Source organism: Dicentrarchus labrax, unplaced genomic scaffold (genome assembly GCF_905237075.1).
Source record: "Dicentrarchus labrax unplaced genomic scaffold, dlabrax2021, whole genome shotgun sequence".
NCBI lineage: Eukaryota > Metazoa > Chordata > Actinopteri > Moronidae > Dicentrarchus > Dicentrarchus labrax.
This window is the reverse complement of record NW_026136701.1, coordinates 18,749,794-18,777,431: the sequence shown is the minus strand read 5'-3', so window position 1 is coordinate 18,777,431 and position 27,638 is coordinate 18,749,794. Positions and strand designations below refer to the sequence as shown.

The 27,638-nt window shown below is 39.0% G+C and overlaps 2 protein-coding genes and 1 long non-coding RNA gene across 3 annotated transcripts; 2 read left to right on the top strand and 1 right to left on the bottom strand.

Moving 5' to 3' along the window:
- Positions 1–1,210: 1,210 nt before the first annotated feature.
- lrrcc1 (leucine rich repeat and coiled-coil centrosomal protein 1) lies at positions 1,211–15,115 on the top strand. Its single transcript, XM_051399156.1, has 19 exons — positions 1,211–1,492; positions 2,533–2,738; positions 2,900–2,965; positions 3,054–3,221; positions 4,261–4,427; positions 5,450–5,665; positions 5,889–6,088; positions 6,897–7,071; positions 7,802–7,950; positions 9,081–9,285; positions 9,620–9,759; positions 10,730–10,931; positions 11,538–11,723; positions 11,994–12,168; positions 12,560–12,723; positions 12,899–13,107; positions 13,280–13,417; positions 14,182–14,317; positions 14,852–15,115. The coding sequence occupies exons 1-19, from the start codon at positions 1,419–1,421 to the stop codon at positions 14,960–14,962; spliced, it is 3,087 nt and encodes a 1,028-aa protein (XP_051255116.1). The 5' UTR covers positions 1,211–1,418; the 3' UTR covers positions 14,963–15,115.
- On the bottom strand, positions 12,982–18,815 carry LOC127363112 (uncharacterized). The gene is made up of 5 exons (XR_007884664.1): positions 18,449–18,815; positions 15,246–15,290; positions 14,802–14,900; positions 14,149–14,272; positions 12,982–13,060 (listed from the first exon to the last, which is right to left on the bottom strand). It is a non-coding gene; the product is annotated as an uncharacterized LOC127363112 (long non-coding RNA).
- On the top strand, positions 16,102–27,261 carry LOC127363021 (transcription factor E2F5-like). Its single transcript, XM_051399439.1, has 8 exons — positions 16,102–16,438; positions 18,828–18,937; positions 19,103–19,264; positions 19,797–19,905; positions 20,656–20,980; positions 24,669–24,806; positions 25,091–25,129; positions 25,704–27,261. The coding sequence occupies exons 1-8, from the start codon at positions 16,310–16,312 to the stop codon at positions 25,778–25,780; spliced, it is 1,089 nt and encodes a 362-aa protein (XP_051255399.1). The 5' UTR covers positions 16,102–16,309; the 3' UTR covers positions 25,781–27,261.
- The last annotated feature ends 377 nt before the right edge of the window (positions 27,262–27,638 follow it).

Below are 27,638 nucleotides of genomic sequence, written 5' to 3'. Positions count from 1 at the left end.
GTGTGCGCCTGAGGTATCCTCGAGATATACACAGTAATTTCAACTCATCAACAGCGAGATTATATTCTGTTTTTGATGAGTTAGAAGGGTTTGACATTCCTTCTTGGTCTTAATCAACAGATGAAAATAGCTAAAAACATAATACAGAGGTTACATTCCTAAGCAAAGAGCCATTTATCCATCCAGCCATTATACACCAAAACTTCTCTGTTTTCGCAGGCATAAACACGCTTGTTGGGGTCTTTTTTTTTCTTGTGAAGTTACTGCAAGTTCTGATGGAAGCAGATGTGACAAAGCTAACCAATACGGGACTTAGTTTGAAGTAGTTTTTCACCCATTTTGGCTAAGCGTCAACACTCAAACACTGTCAGTTAAACACGAAGCACGCACCACACACACACACACACACACACACACACAATAACGATGTGTGAGTGATCAACACCATTACGTGAATTTTGTCAGTATGCAACATGTTTTTGGTTTATAATAACATCAGGGAGTTATGAAATTCACTCTTTACCTTGAAATATTCAGCTGAAAAAAGCAAAAAAAACAAGCTGATCTCAAGGTACATTTAGTAGCTTCTTCTGCTTACGAAGACCAAGTTACTTGATTTAAAGTCATTAATTGAACTGACATTGTTTTGCTCTCTATAACTTTCTATAACTGAACTTTGAGTAGTAGTAGAAATTTGAACATTTACAGTTATATTACCTTGAAACTTTATGTTATTAGCACATAATCTGGCCATGAACTAGAGGTGTTGAGTTTCAAAGAAGTGGACAGGGTCCAAAGAAAATTATATTGCATTTTTGGAAGTGTAGCACTGTACCGTGAACTGAAAATCAGGACATTATGATGTTGTTAATATAGTTTTATATATGGTGGAGATCTACTGGACCTCAGTGAAGAGGCTAGATCACCTTGTACAGAAGATATTAATAATTTAAAACTATTCAGCCAGGGAATGTAGGCTACTCTGTAAAAACCTATAACCACTAGAACAGTGTGGTTTCAGCACAGTAAATTATTCAATACCCTGTTTATTTATTTATTTATTTATTTATTTATTTATTTATTTATTATCTATTAAATGTAATTTAATACACTTTTTTATAATCTGTGTTCACGTGGATAATCTGATTGGAGGAGGGGAAGGTTTCCCGGATGTTGCCGTTAGCAACGTCATAAAAAACAGGAAGTCGGAAGCCAGAAGCGGCTAGTTCAACTCGACGGAGGAGAAGCTTAAAAACAATAACACACATTTTAACGGACTCACAAATGTTGCCTTGGTTGTAAAAAATAAATAATGTAACACTACACTTTTGCTTGGTGAACGGCAGTAATAGTTTGTGCCCGTAGCTCGATCTCTGGTTTTCTGCACTTTCAACGGTTAACGGCTGCGTGTCGTCGTTATGGGAGACAAGGAGCTGCGTGTCGTCGTTATGGGAGACAAGGAGCTGAGTCTTATTGACAAGAACATAACAAGGTAAGTTAATGTTAACTTATACGATTTGTTTTATTAAAAATGCACTTACTATATGTAAAGTGCTCACCGTGCAGCAGAATGGCTCCTGTCAATGTCATTAAGTAGTTAGCTAACTTATTGGATTATTATTACTGATGCATTAATGTGTAAACAACCAAGGATAAGTTCATTTTAACAGTTAAACAGAAGTTTTATAAACTGAAGCTTAATCAGTAGCACTTAATCACATTTTTATCAGATCACCACGTTTGTATTTTGTGAGTAGTTATAGCTGTCAGATATATATAATACAGTAAAAGGTAGGACACTTTTAAAGTAGTGTAACAGTTAATTAATCATGTATTCAATCCAGCTTTATTTGTTAAGCACTTTAAAGACAACCAAAGTTGACCAAAGTGCGGTACAGGAGAATAAATAAGACATCATAAATGTAAACAGTGATGGTGATGATGAAGACCACGGTGAGGAACATAGACAGTGATAGGTAATATCACTGTACTGCACTGTAAGGGGTTAAATGATGTCTTTATATTGCCTGTTTTGACTAACAGTAAAAAAAGAAGAAAATTCAGTCCACTATAACATCACCCAAGATGGTATTGATTGATTATCAAAATAGCCGAATGGAAAAAGAGAAATCAATCATTCATGTCTACATTATGGCCCCAACCTGTGACGAGAGATCACTTGTAGATCTTGCTTCATGTTAAGGGGCCACCATCCCGAAAGGTTAGGAACCACTTTCTGAATGAAGTTAATTGCACACAATACTGATAATTGATTAATCATTTCAAACATTAAATTTTAGTAGTTTCCAGTTAAATATGAGGATAAGCTGCTTTTCTTTAGTATTTTGGACACAACAGCACATTTGAAACCTTTTTAGCTCTCGAAACTTGTGACTAGTTTTTGGGACTTTAAATAGACTAAATAATTAAAGGATAATAAGACACTTCTCCTACAGAGCAAATGGTTCTGGGCACAAAAGTTTTTTCTTCCATGGTTTATTCTGTTGTTTCACCTTATTGCTTTCTGTCTAGTTTGCTGGATGTCCCCCTGAGTCCCATTGTAACCTCACTCAATCTGCACTGCAATCACATCCCAAGGATCGAGGGCCTGACCTCAGCTTGGCACCTGCGGCACTTAGACCTTTCCTCCAACTGCATTTGTAAGATTGAGGGTCTAAGTTCCCTCACCTCCCTGAGGACTTTAAATTTATCCTGTAACTTAATCACCAAGGTTGAAGGTGAGTTTTTAGTCATTATTTAAATACATATTTCAGTTTTGTATGTGTTCTTCAAGTAATAATTATTAATTACAGAGTCTTGTGTTTACCCTGATGTTATTGTTACTGCTTCATGAGCTGTAAAGTCACTCAGTTGTTCATGTACCATCCCTTTACCTCAGGACTTAATGGCCTTGTGAACCTAACAAGATTAAACTTGTCCTACAATCAGATAAACAACCTCACTGGTGAGTTGGATACTGACTGAACAGTTTCTTTTTCTACACTCGGATGAAAACACTAACAAGTGATTGACATGTCAATGCTGTTGATTAGGCTTGTTGTATCTTCATGGCCTGGAATACAAACTGAAGCACATCAGTCTCCATAGCAACCACCTGGACAGCATTGATCACCTCCTGCAGTGCCTGCTGGGATTGCAAAGTTTAAAAGAGATCATTTTGAGCCAGGATGGCAGAGACAACCCTGTGTGCAGGTCACCAGGTAGGGCATGTAACAGTTATTTTGGATGTATGTGATAGAACAACCCTGCACAAAACCGCACCTTTTTATGAAGGTAAATTCAGGTATTGATTAAACTTTTGACCCTTTGGAGGATTTATACTTTATTATTCTATCCACCACATCTAAATAAAAGAGGGTAGATAAAATATTTGAAACCACTCTCAGTACAATGTAATGCAATTCAACAGCATCACAAAGCACAGCCTCCAAATTCAACACTCTCTAAAACAGTTTGAGCACTGTAACCACTATGAAAGTAGGATTTATTGCAAGTGTGCATTAGTTTTATGTGTACCAAATAAACTACAGTGCAAAAGACGGATTTTACATGTTGGACATTTAAAAAGTGGAATAATAGACATTAGTATGTTAACAGCAGACTTCTTTCTTTTCTCATCGTTGTTTTTGATCGCTTGCTCGCTAATCCAGAGGATAATGGTTACACATAACCCTCCCCTATATTGTCCCGAATAAAAGGACAATGAAAATCAGTTGTAGTCAGATTGACAGCCACTTAAAGAAATTTCTGTGGTCTATTTATTACTCTATGCAGCCTGTGTCCGTTATCTTTTAATGATTGCATTAACAGCAGTTATATGAATGTAAAATGCTTTCCCCTGTTTTCTTTAAATATTTGCTGTGCACCAAATGTCCATGACATCCTGTTTATAATGAATTCACAACAGTAGCTGTTTAAAGCATGTGTTTAAATCCATAAGAGCATACTTAAAGCATTCTATTACCCCTTGCTGTCAATATGCATAGATACACTTATATTTGCACTGTTCAGTTCTCATTAGGTGAGCCACATCAACAGTGCATATGAGGACAGCATGCACAGAAGAGGGGTTATTCATTTAGGTATAGATTATTCGATTTTAGGCAACGTAACCGTAACACCTGATGTTTTAGCCAGACCATAAACCACTGACAAGACTGAATTATTGTGTTTGTGTACAGTCACACAGCTCTAGCCCTGGGTCAGGTTTTGTGTGTGTGTTTGTCTGTGTTGCTGCAGGTTACACGGAGATTGTCATGCAGTCCTTGCCACAGATCTCTGTTCTGGATGGCCTGGACCGGCTGGGAAATCCATCACATCTAGGTTTAGGGAATCCCTGTGATATCCCTGGTCTGGAGGACTATGCAGACCTCTTGCTGTCCTCAGATACTAGTCACAATGAAGCGGTAATTTTTGATGCCGCACTACCATACACGAGCCTTATATTTATACCATTCTATTTCATTATAATGACCATATTTCAGTTATTTTTTTTATTTATTCAGCATTTATTTAACCAGGAGGTGTCTTGAGGGAAGTCTTTTTTTGCAAGAGACACTGGCCAACATGGCAGCATACAAGTGTTAACACATAGTCACAGAAGAACACACACATTTCATTTACAACATTCATATAAAGCATGATAAAATAGATCATACAAGGCATGAGAGTCCAGTGTGTAGGATTTAGTGACCTCTATTTTAACAAAAACATAACAGTTCTTATTTTCAGGTGATTATAAACTAATCAAAACATAGTTATGCATATTATATTCCATATCTGCCAGTAGATCCTCCTAAATGTTACACACTGGACTACCTGTTTTATCTCATAGAATGAGTACATAGTGTCTATACATAGACTTATGGTAAATATCATAAATACACAGTAACATTTTTTAACACATATGAAGCTCCACAAAATTATTAATCAAATATCCACATTTTGTATTGAGAAGACCTCAGATAGGTAAAAAAGGAAATGTCTCGTGGATGTGGCATTTTGTCATCCGAAAGAATTTACTCAAAACAGAATCCAACAAAACACATCTTTATATATGGATTTGGAAGATTCATACACACATACAGGGTAAAAGGTGTGTTTTTCACTGTAGAGCCTGTCCTCTCACTTTCCAAAAGTGCTAACAGAAAATGACAGTGTTATATTTCAGAACGTGTTTGGAAGACTTAATTTCCAGCGGTCACTGAATTTCTGGATTTTATACCAGGATAGTAAAAGTTGAGAATGTGATCTCTTTACCAATAAGATACTTATTACACATTCATTGCACCAGATGATAATATCCATCTGTTTTTCTCATTAGCAATACCAACTGCAGTGGAGTGTAACACAGCCACAGTGGGTACCCTGATATAAGAAAGTATTCCAGTGAAATGGGAAAAAAAGCTAATTTAAGTTTCCATTGCAGGTTAGAGGGGATGTCACTCTCACAACACCCCGCATCGATGAGGCCCTGACCCAGTTTCGTAAGCGAATTGCCTCCGAAGCAATCACAGATCCAGTCGCGCAGCCGGATTGCCAGAGCTTTCAGCCGGTTCGTTCCACTGTGGCTGATCCAGCAGACCCGGTTAATGAAGAACGCATCAGGAAACTGGAGCACCAGGTGTCCCAACTCATCCAGAAGGTGCCTATTTAGCAGCGCTGACAGCCAATAATTCAGTTATTAAGAAGGATTTGTGTGAGGTATGGTAAACAGTGTTCCAGGTCATGTTGCTGCTATGTCTATCAAATGTACCCTATGTTTTATTCATTTATTATTTAGTTTTTTATTTATCCAACTATGTTGACTGTTGAATATTCATTTTATCCTGTAACATATTATAAGTATTTCTGCAATATTTACTCAGACCCCTGCAGGTGACAGACCCAGTAGCTCTACTCATTCTGTGGTGACGGTACAGAAAGCCAAGAGGGACACAGATCGCACGTCAGAGAGTGAGTGTGACAGCGGGAAGGAAAACAGGAGGCGCACCAGGATCCCCAAACATCATAACAGCATAAAATCGAGGATGACTCCGAAGGAGACCAAGGGCCGGAGATCAGACAGGTGATTCTGTGCCTCCATATCTCCGCACAAAAAAGATGTTTTAGCTGTTAACTTTTATGTAGTGAAAATAATTTGTTTTGCCATCATGTTTGTATGGTTACTCCCTGATTTTGTTATAGAAGCTAACTGCCACCCCCGCAAAGCCCCAATTTCCTCAGAACTCACTTTTAATGTTTTGAAATTAAACAGTGTGAAGCTGTTGGAAACTATAACAAAATCAGGGAGAGTACCTTCGAGTTACTATAATTACATTCACACACTTGCCAAAGTTTGATAGAGACGTGTTTACAATGTAGTAATTTACAAAGTCTGCAGTCATAATAATACACAATATGCAGCACTGAATATTTCCATTTTGTTCAGCATGCATCAACCTAATATCATCCGGTCTCTTGATGATAGAGGAAATTCTTTTACCTCTCGGCTGAAAGTGGGTGCTACATTTTCTTCTCTGGGCGATGTGGTAAACTTTCCTGCTCTCTGTTAGAAATTACAACTGTCATCTCGCTCCCATGATTAACGACCGTGCTTCTATGGTCTACCCCCTCATCTTACTTCATCAGCCACTGATGACATGCGCTTAGGATTCAGTAATTTAACTTGAGGAAGCTCCCAACTGTCCTCATCAGAAACAAGGTGATTTTAAAATATTAGCTCCAAATCCAATTCAAAGTTGTTCAAACTTCACCAGCCTATAAAAGTGAGCAAGTCATCTGCGTTGACCTTTCTAGAGCCAGACATTAGCTAGAGGGCTGTTTATAATCAATTTTACAGCCGGTTCAATACCTATGATTTGTTTTATGTGCAGCGATCAGGAGAATCATACACAGAGGAGTTCAAAGTCTGCTGTGGGGCCAAGGAAGAAGGCTGGCGGCGCAGGGGGTACAGACACAGCGGGGCCAACAAGGAGGGTACCTTTGAGAGCTGCTAAGGCCTCAGGCGACATGAAAACCAAATCCGCTGAGGAAGAGGAAACCTACAGGGTACAACATGGATAGGTCACCTGCTGACTGAATGGCAGCTTCTATTTTTATCGAGTGAATGTAATATGAAAAAGGTTATGTCCTCGCACAAGAAGGGAGTAGACATGCTCTGTGTTTTTACCCATATCACTGTGAAAGCACACTTTTGTTTGTATTTCCTTTTATATAACTCACCCTGGCTTACACTGTCCCATTCTTGCAAAAAAAATAATTCTGATAATGCACCAGTTTCGCATTGCTTTCATACAACATTGACATGTACACTACCCACAAAGCACTTTGACTGCCAACAGTTAATTCAGATATTTGAGTGTGTTTTGCTAGCAGTGGCTAATGTAGCCACCTCGAGCCACTAGCTTCAAGCAGAGATGAGGAGCAGGCTACAGAGTTCTAGTAAGGTCACTTCTTTCTCCACACTGCCAATCTTTTTTCATTTTGCAGACTTGTAGGGTTCAGCTGACACTGACTCAAGTTGTGGCAAATCACTTGAGGCAATTTATCAGATTTCACGCAGGGCCCGCTGGAGCCTTAAACGGCTTCTTACAACTTATTTCACATATGCAATAGAACTCCACAAGACCGGTAAACAGACTCTGATGTGTAAAGTCCGAGGCGTTCCCCTTTTTTCTGTACAGGAACTTACTGATCTTTCAAAAAACCTTTTGAAACATTAATTTGTTGTTTAATGGTTCATGCCTCAGTATTTGTTTTTTGGTGTATGCGCACTCAGACTATTGTGGAAGAGCGTGACCAGGAAAGGGAGAGGCGTTGGAAGGCTGAGCAGGCTGCGAGGAAACTATCAGAGGATCTAAAGTGCCTGCAGACAAAGGTCAGCGAGGGAAAGGACCTTCAGAGTATGGCCCTGCACACCACTGACAGGTAAGAGGGAAAAGTGGTTGAATACACAAATGCACACGTATGCACTATGCGCACTTCCACATGAATCGCTGCAATAGCTCTAAAGCAGATATCGTGATGTAAAAGGATAATTGAACTCGTCTCTGTGGATTTTAGTTGTCAACTGCATAATGGATTCTCATCCATTTCTATCCTCTTCTTCTTTTGTATTGGCTCTCCTGAGACCAGGACCTGCTGCCTGTCTCATCCTTGAACAATGAGTATCCATCCCACCATTAAAATCCCTCTCTATCAGTGTCCCATAGCCTCTCATGAAATCAAGCACACACTTTGGCTTCATTACCCCAAAACCTTAAAGTATGCCTTCAGTTGTCTGTGATAATAAAGCTGTTTAGAATACACACCCATCCTGCTCATATGCCTTATATTTAAATTCCAGAGGCTATAATTATCTACAGTTAAATATTCCTAAGTATTTCTGTCCCTACACACATATGAGACCATTTGGCAGTGAGCATGCTTCCACCTGCGCTGCACAGATAGGGCCAGGTTTAACTATTTTCTGCACTGTTCTCGCTTGCATCACACCCTGCTTAGATAAATCTGCATTATGGGTGTAATTAGAAGCCTGGTGACAAGCATATGTCAGCAGTATTACATGAATCAATCTTTGCTGTCACTTTCTAATGACACTGAACACGGCTGCTACTGTTGACTCGCTTGCTCATCAGGACACAAATTACAGAGAAATGAGTCATCATGGCAAGTTAAAGACTCTAGGTGTTTGTACAGTTTTAGGTTTGCAGCTGTACGCTTTGTCCTGAATTCAACGTGCTTATTTTTTCAGTTGTTTTTTCTTTTCACCTCACTGCCCTTTTCTGTATCTGCTTTTTTTTTCCTATTTGCATTTTTACAATATTTCCATTTTCTCTCCCTCAAGATTAGATTTTGACTATTCTATAATGTCAGATTACTTCAATTTCACAGACTATCACATTTTAACAGCAAGAGATAAAACACAGAGGACAACCAAAGTTATCACTTAATTGGTAGTGGTTGCCTTTACCAGTTTTCATACACAGTAAAAATAGACATTCGGGGTATTACTCTTGCTGCTCTTGCACACTGTTTCACACTTTCTCCCCACCCAGACTGAAAGAGTTGTTACTAAAAGAGCGATCAGGGCGCTCAGACCTGCAGACTCGTGTTGCAGAGCTGGAGGGGAGGTGTCAGTCCCTAACCCAGCAAGTGGAGCAGGCTCGCAGCAGTGAAGAACAACACAAGACTGCACTGCACAGACTGGAGGAAAGCATCTCCCATGGAGAAGCACTCAGGGCTCGTCAGCAGGCTGAGGAGGTACAGTGGTTGGTTTAGTATAACTGAGAACACCTGTATTACCATTTTCATACAGTTAGTGTACATTCAGTTAATTCTTAGCATCAAAATCATATCATATTAGAGTACATATTGTTATCTATCATCATAATTTGTAATTATCAGAATCACTTCTATTGGCCAGGCATGCATATACGTACAAGGAATTTGACTGATTTCACATTGCTCTAAATGTACAGACATAAAAGATAAATAAATATACCATATACTATCCTGAAGATGAAAGGATTCAGCAGGGTCATTCGGCTTCGACACTATGTGACAGGCTGGTATAAAATGTGCTCACCTTCCTCAGATGAAGCGGCACCAGGAGCTGGAGAACAAGGCAGGAGCTCTAAAGAGAGAGCTGGACATCCAGAGAGCCTCGGTGCGTCAGCATAAAGACAAACTGCAGCAGCTGCATGAACTGCTGGCAACCAGGGAACAAGAGCACAGGTACACCTTCATATGAGTGATGGGCTCCTACATCTGCCAAAATTAGAATTGTTTTGGTTGGTAAGAGGTTCTTTATATTTTGTTGTAGTCTTTGGCTTTTGGTTGAGAATACTTATGAATATATGTTTACTTGTGGTCATGAGTATCCATTGTTATAGAGAAATATTTGAAGAATTTAAGCATTTAAGAGGCTTCAGGAGTCTGAGTTAGAGAAAAATTATAGTGGTATCTCCAAAGTTACAACCTTTTGGTATAAAATTCCTTTTTTGTTACAATCCCTCCACTGCAGCACAAGAAGAAAACACTGTCCAAGGAAACACAAAGAGGAAATGTCATAACATAAAGGCTAGAACTCTGGAAGATATCCACTTGGTTTTATTAATTCTGACTGAAGTTTCATAGTTTCCTTTGTACAAAGCAAGGACTGTTTTTGTCCTCCATCACTTACATTCTACATACATGCAGTTAACTTCCCTGTACAATAAGCCTAGAACTCCAATATCCACTGAACCTGGAACGTATTCATTATTTATTTTTCCATTGTTGAAATTCTGTTTTTTAAAAAAAAAAACAGAAAACAGAAATACTATCATTCTAATACATCTACCTATGCTGTGCATACAGCATATACTGTATATACTACCTCATGCACATAAAGAAACCTACACGTAAAACATTTATTTCAGCATCCTTTGCTCTCTGCACCATTGCACTATTGTCTACTGTCTATTGTCTACTGTCTACAAATGTTAAGTTTTTTTGTTTGTTTATATCAATGTACAACTGTACATGTACATGTGTACATGTCTATTTTGTGAGCTGTTGTTTTGAGTCCTGTTTATTTATGCTGTTAGTCTGTGTTTGTACATTCAGAGCAACGTAAAACCGAAGTCAAATTCCTTGTATGTGTGCACATACCTGGCTCATAAAAGTGATTCTGATTCTAATTCTTGTTTGCATTGTTTTACAGAAAACAGCTAGAGATGCGGTTGCAGCCTGGTGGGGCAGATTTCCATGAGGCAGTGGCGAAAGAAGTTGCATCAGTGGAGCAGAGACACGCCCACAGGGAGGTGGAGCTGCAGGAGAAACTGGCAGACAGCAGGAAACAGTACGCTGCTCTGGAGGACGAGTTCCGCATGGCACTAACCATCGAGGCTGCTCGCTTCTCTGAGGTCTGTTAAAACATGGACACCTGCCACACAGATGGCCTGTAATCACTCAAGAGTTGGCCTAAATTTTACTCCACACTTTCTGTACAGTCCAGCTGATAAATGATCACTGTGTCCAGTAAAAAGTGGAATGATTGAACTGGAATTGAACCCAATCTGGATGGACTTTTTTTCAGCCTGGTGGTGAAAGCTGAGATGGAAGTAGGATCATCACTCTGGACAAGTAGTCTGTGATTGCCACAGGAAGAAAGCTATACAAAAGGATTGGATTTGAATCAATCTGTACTTTCTCGTTATGGTTACAGATTCCATTCAGCCACTGCACAAAATGTAATCTAGACTTGATTGCTACTGCTCGCACAGTTTTCTACTTTAAGTCTCAAACATTTGACCATTGGAAAAGTCTGAATAAGATACAGACTTCACACTAACTCGTGGAAGCCTTTGAAAGATTGCTTTCTTTAAATTCCCAACACTGAAGCCTTTTCTGTCAGTCTTTGAATTTGACAACAATTAAAACTTGTCAAGTCATGTAAACTTTGAACCAAAGGTCTGTTCCATCTCCTACACGTCTCATTCACATTCTGCTTCCTTGCTCTGCCTCTGTAGGTGAAGGAGGCTTGCGACCAGATGACTGCAGAGCTGCTGGGGCTCAAGGCAACCCTCGCCGAGTCCCGGCAGAGGGAGAAGAAATCAGGCTCTCTGGTGCAGGAACTCACAGCCATGGTCAAAGAACAGAAGAGCCGCATCTCTGGACTCATAAAGGCCAAGAGAGACGCTGTTACTGATCTAAAGGTAAAGCACTTAAGTACAATAATGTTTTCTTTGACACTTATTAAGCATCAATTGTCTGTTCAGGTTTCGAAAAATCACTATTTATATACAAGACAAAAGAGATGACCAGTTCTGGGCATCAGTCATTGCCTTTTCAAAAATAGTTCAGCCTGAGCCTGGAGGAGACCGTCTACTTTGAGACGTCATAATATTGAATGATCCAGCTGCCTTTCCATCTGTCAGCCATGACAGATGGCCATTGATCATTAATACTGTCTGTCCCTCTCCCAGACCCGTCTGCATTCCTTGGAAGCAGAGGTAGAGCAGGACCGGCGTCTCGGCCTGCAGCTCGAGTTGCTCAAGAAAGACAAGGGGCGACTGTTGTCCCAGCTCACAGCCCAGGAGTCGGTGATAGATGGCCTCAGAGCAGAGAGGAGGATCTGGGGCCAGGAGCTCGCTCAGCAAGGTGGGAGAAATCCAGGACAACTTTGAATAAGCCTCATAGTGCATGATACACTGACAACCTGTTTTACTACTACTAACACTAGTACAGGGCTTCCCTTTATTTCATCTTACTCCATAATGCATTAGCCTGGTAGATGCTCCATATTGGCCATGGGCAAAGTGAGTCGCTCTTAACATTTTGGAGATTCTACTGAGTCAGTATGAAGGAGCATTAGCTGTTTGGCATATTTCATCTGTATCAAGTAAAGTCTGCCATCTAGTGGTTATTTGGGAGTAATAAATGAATAATGGATAAAATAGATAAAAATAGGCATTAAAATAGTAACGTTTAACATTGAGTGCTGTCATGAGAGACATAATCAAATGTACAATGATGTATTTCGCTTTGATAGGAGTGTCCTTGGCTCAGGATCGTGGACGACTGGAGGCCCGGATAGAGGTGCTGGGCACTGAGCTGGAGACTCAGAAGAAACAGAATGAGAGGGACTACGATGCCCTAAAAATCAAAGCCAAAATCATTGATGACCAGACAGAGACCATCCGCAAACTCAAAGAGGTAGTAGGATACTCTGATTGCTGAAATCAGTGTGTTATTCTAAAAGCAAAACAACATACAAGAACCTGCCACTGCTTCAACATTCATATTGTGCATTTAACCATGGGCATTATATGTGAGTTGAAGTATGTTTATGTGCATTTTGTGTGTCTCCTCTGCCTTCCTGCTGTCCAAGGCCTTGCAGGAGCGTGACGATCAGATCCGTAGGCTGCGTGAGGAGGCGGTCCAGACCCAGAAGAGGAACCAGCAGCAGCTGGAGGAGGAAACAGCTCGGCAGGCTGAGCTGAGGGAGCGCCTGGAGCATCTGAGCCTGCGCAAGGAGGAGCTGAAACAGCAGCTGGAGGACAAGGAGGTAGAACTCGAGGAGGTCAAAAGAGTTTACAGGCAAGTGTCCCATCATAAACATACAAACACATAGAGATACTAATTTGGACATATTTATAGTATGCCCAAACTCAACCAAAATCCTCAGTATGCATGTTTAAAGGGGCCTAAGACCCCCTAACATGTGCCTTCTGTTTTTTTTCTTTTTCTCTGTATCTTTTCTTTGTATCAGTGATTCTAGTAAGAAGTGGCAGGAGAAGGCAGACCTGCTCACTCGGCTGGAGAGCCAGGTGAAGCGCATGAAGGAGAACTTTGATGCCAAGGAACGTTTGCTGCTGGAAGAAAGAGATAAAGCGACAGAAGCACACAAGTATGATACAATATCATATGAGAGCAAAAATGTCTTTTGAAAATTTGGCCACAAAATCACCACAAAGATCATGCTTATATTGCTTACATAAACAAAATACATATCAGGATGTATAGTAGTAAAGTAGGAAAGTTATGGAATTTGAGTAGTATTGTAGCTTTGAGTTGCAGTTAAAGCAGTTCTTATATCCCATATGATGTATACTGTAATAGATTTTTTTTTTTTTTTTTACAGAGTAGGCAAGGTTTGTAGATTGAGTGATTATCCTGGATAAAATCACTCACAAGAATGTTTGATGCAGTCAAAATCTTAGAAGATTTTTTATTTCCATATCTACCAGAATGTGCACACATATTTGTCCTATCATTGTTCACCTGCTCAGAACAGGTTAGGACAGGAAGTATAGTATAGTATAGTATGTTTCACTCTGAAATGTTTTGAGCAGTAAGGACTATTCGTCTCTGTCTCTTCCATCTCTACCAAACCCAGAAACTAGAGAACTCTGACAACTCCTCATATTAATATTATATTATTAATGGAGTCTGGGGTCAAATCATAATCAGGGTTTATTAGTAATGTCGCCTCTGAGACAGGAGCAGGTGAGTAGTCATGAGGTGTCAGGTTAAGTAAAATATTTGTTTTTGTCAGTGCTTCATTTCTGTGGCCGCCCACCCTAAAAAATACACATGCTAATTGTACCCAAGACAAAAGACAGAATCCTCAGAGTTTACCTTATGTAACATTGTGTTGTTGTTGTCCTGTAGAGCTGCAGTAGACAAGTTACACTGTGTGGATGATGCCTTTCGCCGTCAACTAGAGTCTGGCCAGGCTTCCCATCAGGCTGAGCTGCTTCGCCTGGCGAATGAAAAGCAGAAACAGATTGAACAAGCAAATCAGAAGGTAACATTTTGACACTTTTCACAGAAATGGTTTTCCTCCAAGTTGGGAGGCAGAGCAGTGTATTCAGACACATGAAGAGTCTAGCCCTCACTCTAGTGTGGATAAGTCTGTGTGTGGTGAGTGTAGTAGACAATTATGTTTAAAAAAATCTTAATATTTTATATTTACACTAGTATGATTTTCTGTTTGCTTCACCGTGATGAAAAATGGGTACAGGCCTCTATTGCTTAATACACTTCAATTGAGTTAATTTATTTTCTTTCTTCTTTTTTTTTTTCATTTTGGAATTTGTCACTGAAATGTTACATTTTAAAACAGCAGACATTATCTTTTCTGAGAAAGACATTTTGGATGAGTAGGACAAATCCTGTGATACAGTTTGACTTACGTTTAAATGTACATGTTGATTATTTGCATTTCACCCAACAAGGCTTTGAAAGTCTCTAAAAAGGCTAAAATGTGATGACCAAACAAGTTAGAGAACCTTATATTGAACAACAGTTATAGTTGAGGCCGTCTGTGTGTCTTCTTCAGGTATTTGAAGTGGAGACGGAGATGCGTCAACTCCTGGAGGAGGCCGAAGCTAACAAGAGAATCATGGAAGAGAAAATGAAACGTCTCACAAGTGTATTAAAAGACTTTTAAGCACTTTTTGCAGCTGTGACAATGTATGAATTTAAACACTATAGTATTTTCTTTTAATAAATCAAATTATTTCTATTTTTATTTTTTTAAGTTAAGTTATTGTTGCATTTTAGTGATTGATGATGATTTATCTAATAAAACCTCTCTTGAGCATATTTGTCTTTTTATTTTTAATTATAGGTAGGAAAGCTGTATTAACACACATTCAAGTTTACAATGTAAGGTTCAGTGGGAAATAATGGTACAACTTTATTTATATTGTACATTTCATTGAAAAATATACCTGGGGTGCACCGATAGTCCAATTCCAGCCTGGGTTTTTTTTTTGCTGCATGTCATTGAAAAAAATATGCAATACAATATACATCACAAAACATGGAAAAAACAAGACAGATTCAAGTAATATGATAAAAAGAGAGAGAAAAAAAATAAATATATATATATAAATGAATTGTTTTTTATTGTTTCCGTTATGAAGAAATTAAATATTGAGCACAGACAATGGACAGATTTACCTCAGTTTATGTTTTCTTAATTACATAAATGTATACAATGAACCTACAAAGATAAAGATCTTCAACAGTGACATTAGGATAAACAAACATAATTGATGACATGACAACATTCTGTCCCCTTCTCTCCTTCCCCCTCTACAACTGTCTTCTGGCACTTGTAAATAAGAAATTGTTCGTAATGTCTTGATTGGTAAAATAAAAAAATACATTAACTGTTTACATGGACAATCTTACACAACAACCTTTAAAACTAACTAAACTAAAATGTAAAGTTATATGTTCAAGTAGTTTTTAGTTCTAACTAACGTAACGTACGATCTGCTTTATTTAAGTCAAAAATTATTAGACCTAATTAAATAAAAAAAATATATCTTGTTACTTTTCCAAATTACAAGATAATTACTGGGAAAATCGGACTTAATTTCTTTTTAAATTATTTAGCCAAATTTTACTTTTGACAGAATGAGAGTAGTATTTTGTATTTAACTTTACTTTACATGTAGTTCTCTCTTCTCTTCTTTTTTTTTTGCCCTTTTCGGCTTCCATACACCTACAGAACGATCACTGATTTATCAATACCTGTCTGTCCGGTTGAGAAGGGGAGGGCGGGGTCAAGGAGCGGGACAAGGGTTGCCGTGGTAACTGTAACCTAACGTAACGTCCGTTGATTTAAAACCCTCTATAGGCACCGCCGTCGCCCCGTCGAGCTAACAGAGACGTTATGTGTACGGAAAGAAATGCTCGTTATTTGTAGTTAAACCCGGGCGGCTGACTTAAAATAAATAAATAAATAAATAAAATAAGCAGGACTCTCTCAGTTTCTAGAAAGAAGATGGAGTTTGAGACGACGGGGACTGTACGCTCGACGCCGAGTCGCCACGAGAAAAGTTTGGGGCTCCTCACCATGAAGTTTGTCAGCCTGCTTCAAGAAGCTAAGGATGGCGTCCTTGATTTGAAAGTGGTCAGTGAATCGGCGAGGGGCAGGCTCCGTTGTTTGTTGGGGGGTAGGGGAGGGAGGGTTGGGGTGAGGGTTTGAGGGGGAGACTCGGGTTTTAGTGCCACCTTCCAGGCAGCAGTTGTGAACAAAGGGCTGTCAGTCGCCAATGGAGCCAGTCAGGTGCATTGATTTACTTAACAGGTGGACGAGCTGGCCGCCATTACACCCTCCTCGTTTGTGGGTTCAATAACATGAACTCACAAGCTGTAAAAAGCTGTAAAAAGCTGTAATAATGTGTGTGTGTGTGTGTGTGTGTGTGTGTGTGTGTGTGTGTGTGTGTGTGTGTGTGTGTGTGTGTGTGTGTAGACAGCAGGTTGCAGTCATTGTTGTGAAATGAATGGAAATACTATAACGCCAGGGTTGGGAGGGTTTAAAAATGTACTGTATTACTCGTTACTTTACTTATTACTGGCTAACAACAGGAATAAGTTACTCTATTTGTTTTGTTACTTTTCTCATAAGATTCAGACTTTTTAAAATCCAGTTTTGTTAGCAGAAATCAAAGTAATGGGAATATTTCCAGCTGCTGAATGTAAACGTTTCCATATTTCAAGCTCGTTTCATCTGTTTATAATTTTAATCCAGGGATGTGATGTTAGTAGGGGGATTGGCAACAAAAGTAATGTAACTAATTACATGATTACTGTAATGTATTCGTAATTAGTTGCACTACAAGGCACTGGGGAAAATAAGAGTTATTATTGGCCAACAGTGTCTGATACAATTACCTGTTAAAAAATGTAGCCAAACCTTATCCAAGTATCACAATGTTAAAGTAACTTGATTACTTTCAACACCACATATGCAAATAAAGACAAGAGAAAAGTCAATAAGAGATATTGAAGCTTATTCTATAAGACAACAGAACGTAACATTAGAAAAGAAAATAGAAACGGAAAAAATTTAAAGATTTTCAGCATCAACAGTTTGTCTCCTGCTTGTGTATTTTTAAATAAAAACTGATGTATTTAATAAATCTAAGCCTGGTAAATAATCCCCATTACTACTAAATGTAACTGTAATCTAATGTCTTTTTTTTCTGTAACTTTAATGGATTACAGTTACCTTTTTTTTTGTATCCTCATTACATAATTCAGTCACATGTCATCCGTTACTCCCCAAGCCTTTGTAACGCTACATTAAAAGTGAGGCTACAGGTCCCAAAAATTTAATTTCTGGGGTTATTGATTCCCCCCCCCCATATAGATGTAAAGTAGGCAAACAAAACAAACCTAAAGTTGTGAGTCAGTCACATTTAAGACAATGTTAATTATAACTGAGTGTCGGACCTCCTATATTATGGACCCTCTTGAAATAACCCAAGCAGAATTAGCCTAATCAAATCAGAGTGAAATTTAATTGCTAATTTTAATTCAGACTCCCTCGAAACCCCTTGTTAATGACCTGTGGAGGTAATTAAATTACACATTTGGGGAACCACTACATTACACTATCTTAGTTAACATTGTGACACCAGTCTGGCTGTCTAGCACAGTGGTTCTCAGACTTATTTCATTAATGTAAAGAGTGATAAGCGAAATAAAATTCTGCTTTCCTATCGTGACCTTCTGGGATGTCCTGTCCCCTATAAAGCAGCAGTCTGGCACCATCTCCTTTAAGTCATCATGCCAGTGAGAGCTGCAACAATTAGTCTTTTGATAGTTGATTAATTGTTTTGAGTCAGTTTTTCTCATGTTTTATAGACTGTAATCGAGAAGATGATCGGCAGATGAATTGATAAATTAAAATATCTGTTAGTTGTAGTATCCTTTGAAACTTTCCTTCCTGTAATCCTTCAAATGATTCTTCTTATGGCTGTCTGCTATCGGCTACCACTAAACTCTAGAAATTAAGAGTGAATGGTGACATTTTTGAATCCCTTCCCTCAAACATAAAGGTTCTGACTTCTGTTGTACCACCTGCCTTGCTACACTTAGTGTTTTTGACTTGTGGATGCATCTTTGCCAGACATACCTGAAGTGTCGTCCTCCTCCTTTTACATCACAGTGATAAGTAATTTTCCCTCTCTTCTTGCGCGCCAAAGCTGGGTAATGTTTACACAGCAGGCTCCTTTAGACCCTTTCCCTCCTCCTTCCTCCTCTGCTATTGTATAACTGTCCTCCTCTGCCAAGGGGTTTTATTTTCTGTTTGTGCAGCTTAATTTGCCAAATCCTTCATTTGTTGGCTTTGCTAGCGTCTCTGTTTTCTCCCCAAGAACTGTTTGCCACAGAAATATCGGGTTTCCTGTTTAAATGTGTGTTAAAAGTGCCTGTGATGTATCTTGTCAATAAGGGTTCATATTAAGCTGCCACAGAGTATGACCCTTAATGGAAATGTCTGTCTGAATTAACAGGCTGCAGACAGCTTGGCAGTGAAGCAGAAGAGGAGGATATACGACATCACCAACGTACTGGAAGGAGTGGGGTTGATAGAGAAGAAAAATAAGAACATAATCCAGTGGAGGTTTGGAAAATCTGTTTTTACATGTACAATCGGTGAAATCATGACTTTCTCACTGATGCTTTTAATTCCCTTCAATATCTAGTAGTCTCAAAACAGTACCAGTTCATGACTTGTGTTCACACCTCACACTTTGTCCTCTCACCTGTTATCTCCCCTTATTTACAGAGGAGAGAACTCAGGAAGCCAAACTCAGGAGGTGGTGGAGCAGCTGAAGGTTTTGAAGGCCCAAATCTCTGAGCTGGAGGCCCAAGAGAAAGAGCTGGACAACCAGAAAGCATGGCTAGAGGAGAACATCAAACACCTGAACCACGATCCCATCACTAGCTCATATCCTTTAATGCCATCTGGAATTAAATATTTTGTGTGTCTACTTTAAAATCCAAGTCAGGTCAGTGTTTTTGTGCATCTCTTTCCTTCACTCATCAGTTTCTATAATACTGAAAGACTGAAGCAAGTTAAATGTGGTGAAAAAGCAACTTATTGTTGGACTGAACATATTAAGTGTTGCAAATATTTTCTACTGAGTCTTTACGTCTGATGTCATTCCAGTGAAATGTGTGGATTTGTATGCTTGAGTCTGTCTTTCTCTACAGCTTGTAATTCTAGTCCTCTTGGGGCCCCATTTATTCATGTCAGGGGAAACAAAAATCCCTCCTTGATTCTTTTAACATTGTTTGCTTATTGAACAGAGAAATGCTATAAAGGGATTATAAATATAATTGCCATTGTCAGTCTCTTGTGAAATCACAGCCAGGCTAATCCTGACTTACACAATGCTCACAGTCTTGTTTTTCCAGTTTACTGTCTCCATTTTCCTCCCATAAGTAATCATGTTCCTGTTTCCTTAACACCACTCCACTTATAAATTTGTGACACATGAAGACATCTGCAATGCCTTCAGCGGAGACACTCTGCTTGCAGTAGTGGCTCCTGCTGGGACTCAGCTGGAGGTACCGCTACCTGAAATGGTTGGTCTTTTTTTAATTGATTTGGGTAAATGAAATTTAGTTCTGCACTATGTTAATGATAATAGTCAGCAGAAAGACAGAATTCACCTTCATTATTGCTTGTTCTTCATTTTAAACCACATGTAGGCCGTTTATAAAAGAAGGCTGATGAAATAATGTTTCTTGTGGCATGTGAAGTCAATCTTCCTAATAAGGGTTCTCGGCACATTTGGCTGCTTACTCTCTACATGCTGGCGTGTATTTTCTGTAACATTGATCAACATATTGTTGTTAACTTAAACCTTGTGTAGCAGTGCAATCTAATCATCATTAGGGAGCACATTTTCAAACTTAAGTGCCATGTTCAGCTTCATCTGACACCTACTTAAGATTTTGTGAGTGAGTCTAGTGTAAATGACTACTCTCCTTATCTGTGAAGAAATGAAACCTGTGGCCACTTGCGGCAGCAGAAACAAGCTTTTTCACCTTTGCAGTTCATAAGGTGAACTTCTTAGCAAAAAGTTTCCCTTTTAAACATCCAGCAGATACTGGACCAACTTGTTTAGCTCCACTATGTTCACTAGCTAGTTTCTAACTGTGTGTATCTCCCATTTGGCTCAGGGCAGGTAGTGTTCTGTAGTTTCACTGGAAATGCCTGCTGCAATTTAAATTCGGCCATTAGAGTGCTGAAAATGAACCAAAACTGTAAAAATATATCAATTATGCCTGCTGTAATGACAATAAATATATCTCTACACTGCTGCTCCTTAGGGCCAGAGTGGGCAGAAGAAATACCAGGTGAACCTTCGCAGCCACTCTGCTCCCATCCAGGTCATGCTCATCAACAGGGATTCAGACTCCAGAATACCTGTGGTCTTCCCCGTTCCACCCACTGACGACATCTGTCCAATGCCAACTCCACCCAGCACCCCTGCCAGCCTGCAGAGGTTCCCTCTCTTAACGTCCATGTACTCCACCTCCAACATAACCTCCTCCTACTGCAGCCAGGACTCTCTCTGCTCAGACCACCAGATGGTGCTGCCAGAGCAGGATGAAGTGCTGACACCATCGTCCACCCCTCCTGATGTACAGATGGGTAAGGACAGGGACCTTTAAGTTCCTCTAGAAAACCAAATGCAGTTTTTACTGACTTTTAATGGCTTAAAAAAGACAAAAGCTTGGCTTTACACTTACTTTTATTTATATATATATATATATATATATATATATATATATATATATATATAGAAGCTTTAAACATAATGAAAGAGAGAGAGGATTAAACAAATAAAGCCAGCTGCAAATTCAGTAGCTTATAAAGAGTTTATCTTTTCAGTCCACACAGAATGTCTAACAGTAGTAAAAACAGGCGTCACGGGAAAAAAATCCCTTACACGTTGAATTAACGCCTATGCAGAGAAACCAGCTGTAAAATAACCTCAATGTTCTGTCATGCTTGGGCAGTTTTTATTTTTCTTACTCAAATCTTCCCATCATTATCTATCTGAAATAACACCCTCCTCCCAATGAGTCAGAACATGTTACTCCCACATGGAGCTGACGGTTATCGCTTTTGTTTTGTGCCAGATCATAAATGGTGTTGGATGTCCACAGTATCACAGTATCTGTCTGAATGCATTGGATCTTACTCACTTAAAGAGAGCAGAGATTATAGAGAAAATCACAGCGCTGTAGACTCATTAACCAAGTGCTTCTAGACTCAGTTACACTTTTAATCTACCTAGTTAAAACTAATGCAGGAGTCTAATGAGACAGCCCTGCAATAAATTCTAAGTCATAATGTTTTAATGTTCATTAAAACTGAGGTATTGATTAACATTTTTATTCATTATAGAGTCTGTAGTTTATGGTGGTCTTTCGTTTTTACCTTAAAGAATAAGTAGGACACTACTACAGGTTCCTTTTCACTGATTTTACCTGATAAGGGCATTTCTCATGACTCACTGATGTCTTGTAATTTAGAGAATGGTTTCACTTGACTTCAGTCGAAGCAGTGGGTTAATAAGGCAGAATTAGTGAGAACACCTGGGTGGGTGTGCAGGGCTGTTTTTAAAACCATCTCCAGGAGCTGATAGAGGTGTTAGGCTGCTGTTAAATCGAAATTTGGTGAAAGGTACTTGTGTGTTCTGGACAAAAGTAAGAAGGAGAGGAAATGGTGTAGGCAGGGTTGTAAACATTACCTGCAGGAGCTAGCATGGCTAATGATAACAACTAATAACTAATAACAACAGCAGTCCACAAAGTTGTAAATTATACAGCTTCTTAAAAAACATTTTACGCCACTGTCCTTTTTCAGTGTTTGGCCGAATCCCAGTTCCCCCCTGTTGGCCGTACCCCTATTTTTGGAGTCCCCTCTAAACGGTAGTGGCCCTTTAGAACGGAGCAACAAGGGGGAGGGCTTAAAGTCTTTACCTAGGAAATAAGAAACCACTTGTTAATGTCATTTATAGTTGATACTATATAATATATAGGTTTTATCTGAAAGCCTGCACTGATATTAGTGAGTGGGGCAGTGCGGGAAAGATATTCAGATGGATTTTAACATTTTTGCAAGATTATTTGTGAAGATGTTTACTTACCCTGCATCAGTAGCCATGTTTTATGTCTCAGTTTGAAAAGCATTCTGAGAATTTTCTTTCTATCACTTCATTTGGAGTCTGAATCTGAAAAAGCTTCGTTTGGAGGTCTAGATGACCATTACCCCTCAGTCTTAAGAGGGAAAGGGACACTCGAGCAAAGATATAATTCACCACACCACAAAGAGGAACCCCTAAAATGACCATGAATCTAACACACACACACACACACTTAAAGTGTGTGTGTGTGTGTGTGTGTGTGTGTGTGTGTGTGTGTGTGTGTGTGTGTGTGTCTGTTTGGTAATACACTTGCAAGCAGAGACTTCTTCAAGATACTTTCATGTCCAAGAAAGAATCGAAAGTATTGTTCTGTCTTTTCAGGAAATCAAACAGTGAGAAGTTAATCATTGCTTCAAAAGGTTTGCTGTCCGTCAGCTGACTCAGATGTCAGCACATGACATGCAAAGACAGGAAACGTCTTTTTAAAAAAAGTTACTGCTTACATCTATAATACCATATAATCACAGCATGTGTACTATGTCACTTATAATGGTTTACCTATCTCATTGTGCACTTATAATAAACCACAACCAATGCTTGTAGGCCCATAAGAAAAAAATCTAAAAGTAGTCAGTTGTAAGACATTATCTAAAATATGCAAGAGCAGACGATTGAGTGACTATTTTCATTACTAACATAAGACAAGAAATTATATGGAAACAAAAGCAACCAATCCTGTGACCAATTCCAAGACATTTTACTTTGTAAACCCAGATCTTCCCCTCAGAAGAACTGAATGACGAACGGTAAAAACCTCTCTTTTCATAAGAATTCTCCTTCATCAACCTTAACTTGTAAATGTACGGTTTTATTTCTCCTTTATTGAATACTAAGAATAATTTGGCAGCGTGGGAACAAGTAAGATTTGTAGAAACAGCTCTAGTGTTAATCGTTGTGTTTCGACAGACCACAAGGTTCTTGTTTATATTTATGTGGAGTACTTGAGCCTAGTTAAGCCAGTTGCAGGAGACCCAGAATTTGAAGCATTCAAATCCGTGGTTTGATCTGAACATGGTTTTGCAACAATTAATTGTAAAGAAAACAATTGTGGTTTGAAATGTGATCCCAGAACAAGAGAACTGTCATTTACTCGCATAGACAATAAAAGAAACTGTCAGATTTGTCCCACTGTAATAGATGATGTGGAAGAGACATCTTGTATGTGCAGCATATCTCTCACGACAACCCTACATTGCCCAGTTTCGCAGAGAACAGACTAAACCTCAAATTTTCTTGTGTGGGAGATTGCCAGGATGTGTGAAAAACAACTTCCTTATCGGGATCTAGGTTTTGTAAGACATCAATGAGTCATTTCCAGCTTTAAGTGTGAAATAAAACTGGATAATATGCTTTCACATTGTTAAAGTTAAATCCAGTCTGACCTTCCTTCCAGAAAAAAAAAGAGGAACTAACACAACAGCAGCACACATATTACTAAATGGCACAATAATGGAAACAGTTTCTTTCTGGAATCTTTATGCTAAGCTAGGATAACTAGCTACTGGAAACTGGAAATTCCACATAAACCATAGTGATATGGATGTGACGATGTAAAATAAAAAATATTGTATTTATTGTATAACTTTATTGTTGGAATAAGGTTTGATACTGAACATACAGAATATGGACCGGCTGAATAACATGGGTTTGTTATATTCTGCAAAACTTGGTTTGCACACATCCTTCATTAGCTGCCACTAGTATACCATCTGTTCAGAAAAAAAAACCCACTTTGAATTGAGTTGCAGTGACAGGCATCTCAATTCCATGGAAACGCTTGAGGGCTCAAGTGGGGCAGCAGCAGCTTAGTCTGTGGGGACTTGGCTTGGGAACAGGAGGGTGGCCGGTTCAAGTCAAACACGGACCACAGTAAAAGAGAATAGACTGGAGAGGTACCAGTTCAACTCATGGGCACTGCTGAGCTCCCCTTGCTGCCCAGCACTCTCATCACAGTGTAGCAGGCATGACAGCATGACTGCGACAGCTCAGTCTAGAGGGTGCACAATGGGATTCAGCTCATCTTTTAAAAACTCTGCTGTGTTCTTCCCCTTCCTTGGTCCAGATACTTGCATCCTGTCATGTTGCCGGTTTAATTTTAGAGTCATGTCTGTCCCACGCTCCCTGCAGAGTGTCACTGTCAGTCAGCAGCAGTGTTGGAGCAGCAGCAGATGGACCTGGCGGGCCCAGAGTTCCAGTCTGTGCTGGACGTGAGCAGCTTGCTGAAGCTCAACGCTGCTGGAGACGGCATGAAGGACGACAGAGAGGGTAAGACACAGGGATGTGAACAGAGTCGCACTGAACACAGTTTATTGTGTAATTACATCTAGCAGTAAAGCTTGCTGGTTGGCGTCACATTAGTTTCAGTTATGGTTCTGTGAAGGTTTTAAGATCTTTTTTCAGTACTTTTATGAGAGAAAACAGCTGACTGATATTTTTAATATACTATTTTATTCAGTTTTGGTGGTTATGCATTGAGGTTACATGATCTCTATAACAGTGAATGGTTCACTATACTGTGTGTAAGAGAAACATATTTAATTCTCTTGTAGGAGCTGTTGACCTGATTGATGAGCTAATGTCTACTGATGGTAAGCATCTCAACACCTTGCTTAACTAACTTTATAAATGAAAACCTCTGTCCAAAAATATGATGCTAACATGCGCTGATCTTTAGCAGGTACAATGACAACATCCTACATCCATTTGCCAATTAGCACTAAACACAAAGTAAAGCTGAGGCTTATTTTTGCAGGTAATTGTTCATAAAGGAAAGTTTTGTAAGTTAAGTTTTGACTTCACGGTGGTGGTAGAGAAAAAGTATCACTAAATTCAGTAACTTTCAAGGTCTGGGAACCATAAAATGTACTGAAAAGAAATTATGGTCATCCATTTAAAAGATGCTGAGATATTTCCCAGGGTAAAGGAAAACTTCAGGTGTTGCTACAAGAAAACTCAGTCCGTCCTCTGAGTACCAGATTCCTGTACAAAATTTCATGGCAATCCATTCGATATTTTTTAAAAAGTAGTTGACCTGACTGATGTTGCCAGATCTAGTGCTCTGCTGCCAACACGGCTAAAGATCTATACCTAGTCTTTCTATGTCTCTGTCTTGTTCATGTTTTACTGTTTTTTTCTCCTTAATGTTCCTCTCTCCTCATGCAGGCATAGACTACAGCTTCAACCTGGACGACAACGAGGGAGTGTGTGACCTGTTTGATGTGCAGATCCTCAATTACTGACGGCTAACAGCGCCTCTGCTGAACGCTTATACAAACTCTTAAGACGCTTCAAACATACGATTTCCCATTTTTGTTACAATTGCACAGCTGATACTTAAACATCCCATTTTCATCTTTAAAAAAAAACCTTTACACACATTAGACTTCACAGATGTCTGCCAGACAACTTCACTGTATTATACTGGCCTTTTGATCTTAGCCTTTTGACATGTATAAAGATGGATGGTGTGTCTCCACTACTACTAAAAATATCCCAGATAATGGGCGCTGCCGTCTTGCTCTGCTGAAGTCACTGGGAGATGGTCTGTGCAGTAGAGATCGGGGTTGGATCTGCACAAATCAAGGTCCCACTCGGCCGACTCAATCGTCCCTTTTCATCGAATTAAATAATAAGAATGATAATTAAAACCAAACAGGAAAAAAAAGAACACCTGAACACACATCAGCGCCATGAGAACAACCTTCAGTGACAGAAACTATCTTGCGTCTACTTTTGATGTTTTTGTTCTGATAACATCTGCTAACATAGAGAGGGCAGGGTTTATGGCCTGTACTGCAGCCAGCCTCCAGGGGGCGATCAAGATGTCACGTAGTCCACCTTTATATACAGCCTATGCTCTCAGCCAACACAAAACAAAGAGTGCCTGAATTACTTTACAGTAAGATATTTATGTGTCCATCAGGTTTTTAGTGGTTTACTGGGTAAATACTACAACATTTCAGAGAAATTAGGGACCTGAAGGGAAGTAAGCTGGAACAAATCCTTCAGCCTCCTACTGCACTTTTGCATGTATGTATCTTTTGTATTTTTCCATGTCCAGTGGAAAGCATGAGACTTGAAAAAACTGCTTTACTTTCTATGTGAACAGTTGGGACTGTGACAGTGTGCTTGAGCTGATTCACAGTAACTCAGTAATAATTCAGTATTGGCTTCTTTCTAACATTTGATACAGGGTTGATAATTAGTTCAGGGTATGTAAGAAAGTAACTTTCTTCACATGGAAAGAATATTGTGTAAAAACATAACAAATTCCATAGTTATATTTCATAAAATGGCATATTGTATTTAATGAGTGAATGGTTTGGTTGCGTTTTGTAACCTCGTTCTCATGTGAAAATGCCAGAATGTTTTCTTTTCTAAATTATTGTGACACTGCCGTTTTAGGCCTCTTGAGTTATTGTTTTCTTTTTAAAAAGTCTTACAGTTATATATTTGAATAATTCATATTTTTTACTTAATTTTTAGAAAAAAAAAATCTTGGTTCAAGTTTGTTGAAACTGAAGCTGGTTGACTGCCTTTATCGTAATTTAAAAAGTGAATTAGTCATATTTCTGATTGGTAATATCAGCTGTTGAGAGCCTTAAATGGCATTTTTGTATATTTATAGTTTTCTTTGATTACGAGAAGTCATGTTTTTGTTACATTTTGTTGTTTATTTGCACATTTCTGAAAGTTTTTCAATAAATGGATTTAATCTGGATTTACACACTTCATTTCTGACAAGTAATGACCATAGTTTAATGTGAAAATACAAAAGGAAAAACAATCACAGATTACTTCAACTCACGTTACGTAAGACTTGTTTGTTTGAGAGTTGTCAAGGTTGTCTAAAACAACAGAGAAGGCTTTGTTAATCACACATTATCTAACCGCTTCTCCCAGGTTTAAGGCTTTTTATTTTTTATTTTTTGGCTTAGTAAAATGTTTTGCTCCATTTAACAGATGGCAAACCTCAAATGGTTTCCTCATGAGACAGCACACGGTCCAGAGCATGACCTGCAGCATCACTTAATAAACCACTTGATTTGTACCAGCTGGCACGCAGCAAGACAAGTGAAGAAACATTTAAACTATGTA

Bases quoted from the DNA above. Each gene is read 5' to 3' on its own strand.
- lrrcc1 (XM_051399156.1), top strand. From the start codon at position 1,419: ATGGGAGACAAGGAGCTGCGTGTCGTCGTTATGGGAGACAAGGAGCTG. The intron at 7,951-9,080 runs GTAAGAGGGAAA...CTCCCCACCCAG, and splicing joins GCCCTGCACACCACTGACAG to ACTGAAAGAGTTGTTACTAA. The intron at 13,418-14,181 runs GTATGATACAAT...GTTGTCCTGTAG, and splicing joins AAAGCGACAGAAGCACACAA to AGCTGCAGTAGACAAGTTAC.
- LOC127363021 (XM_051399439.1), top strand. From the start codon at position 16,310: ATGGAGTTTGAGACGACGGGGACTGTACGCTCGACGCCGAGTCGCCAC. The intron at 18,938-19,102 runs GTTTGGAAAATC...CCTTATTTACAG, and splicing joins AAGAACATAATCCAGTGGAG to AGGAGAGAACTCAGGAAGCC. The intron at 24,807-25,090 runs GTAAGACACAGG...ATTCTCTTGTAG, and splicing joins CATGAAGGACGACAGAGAGG to GAGCTGTTGACCTGATTGAT.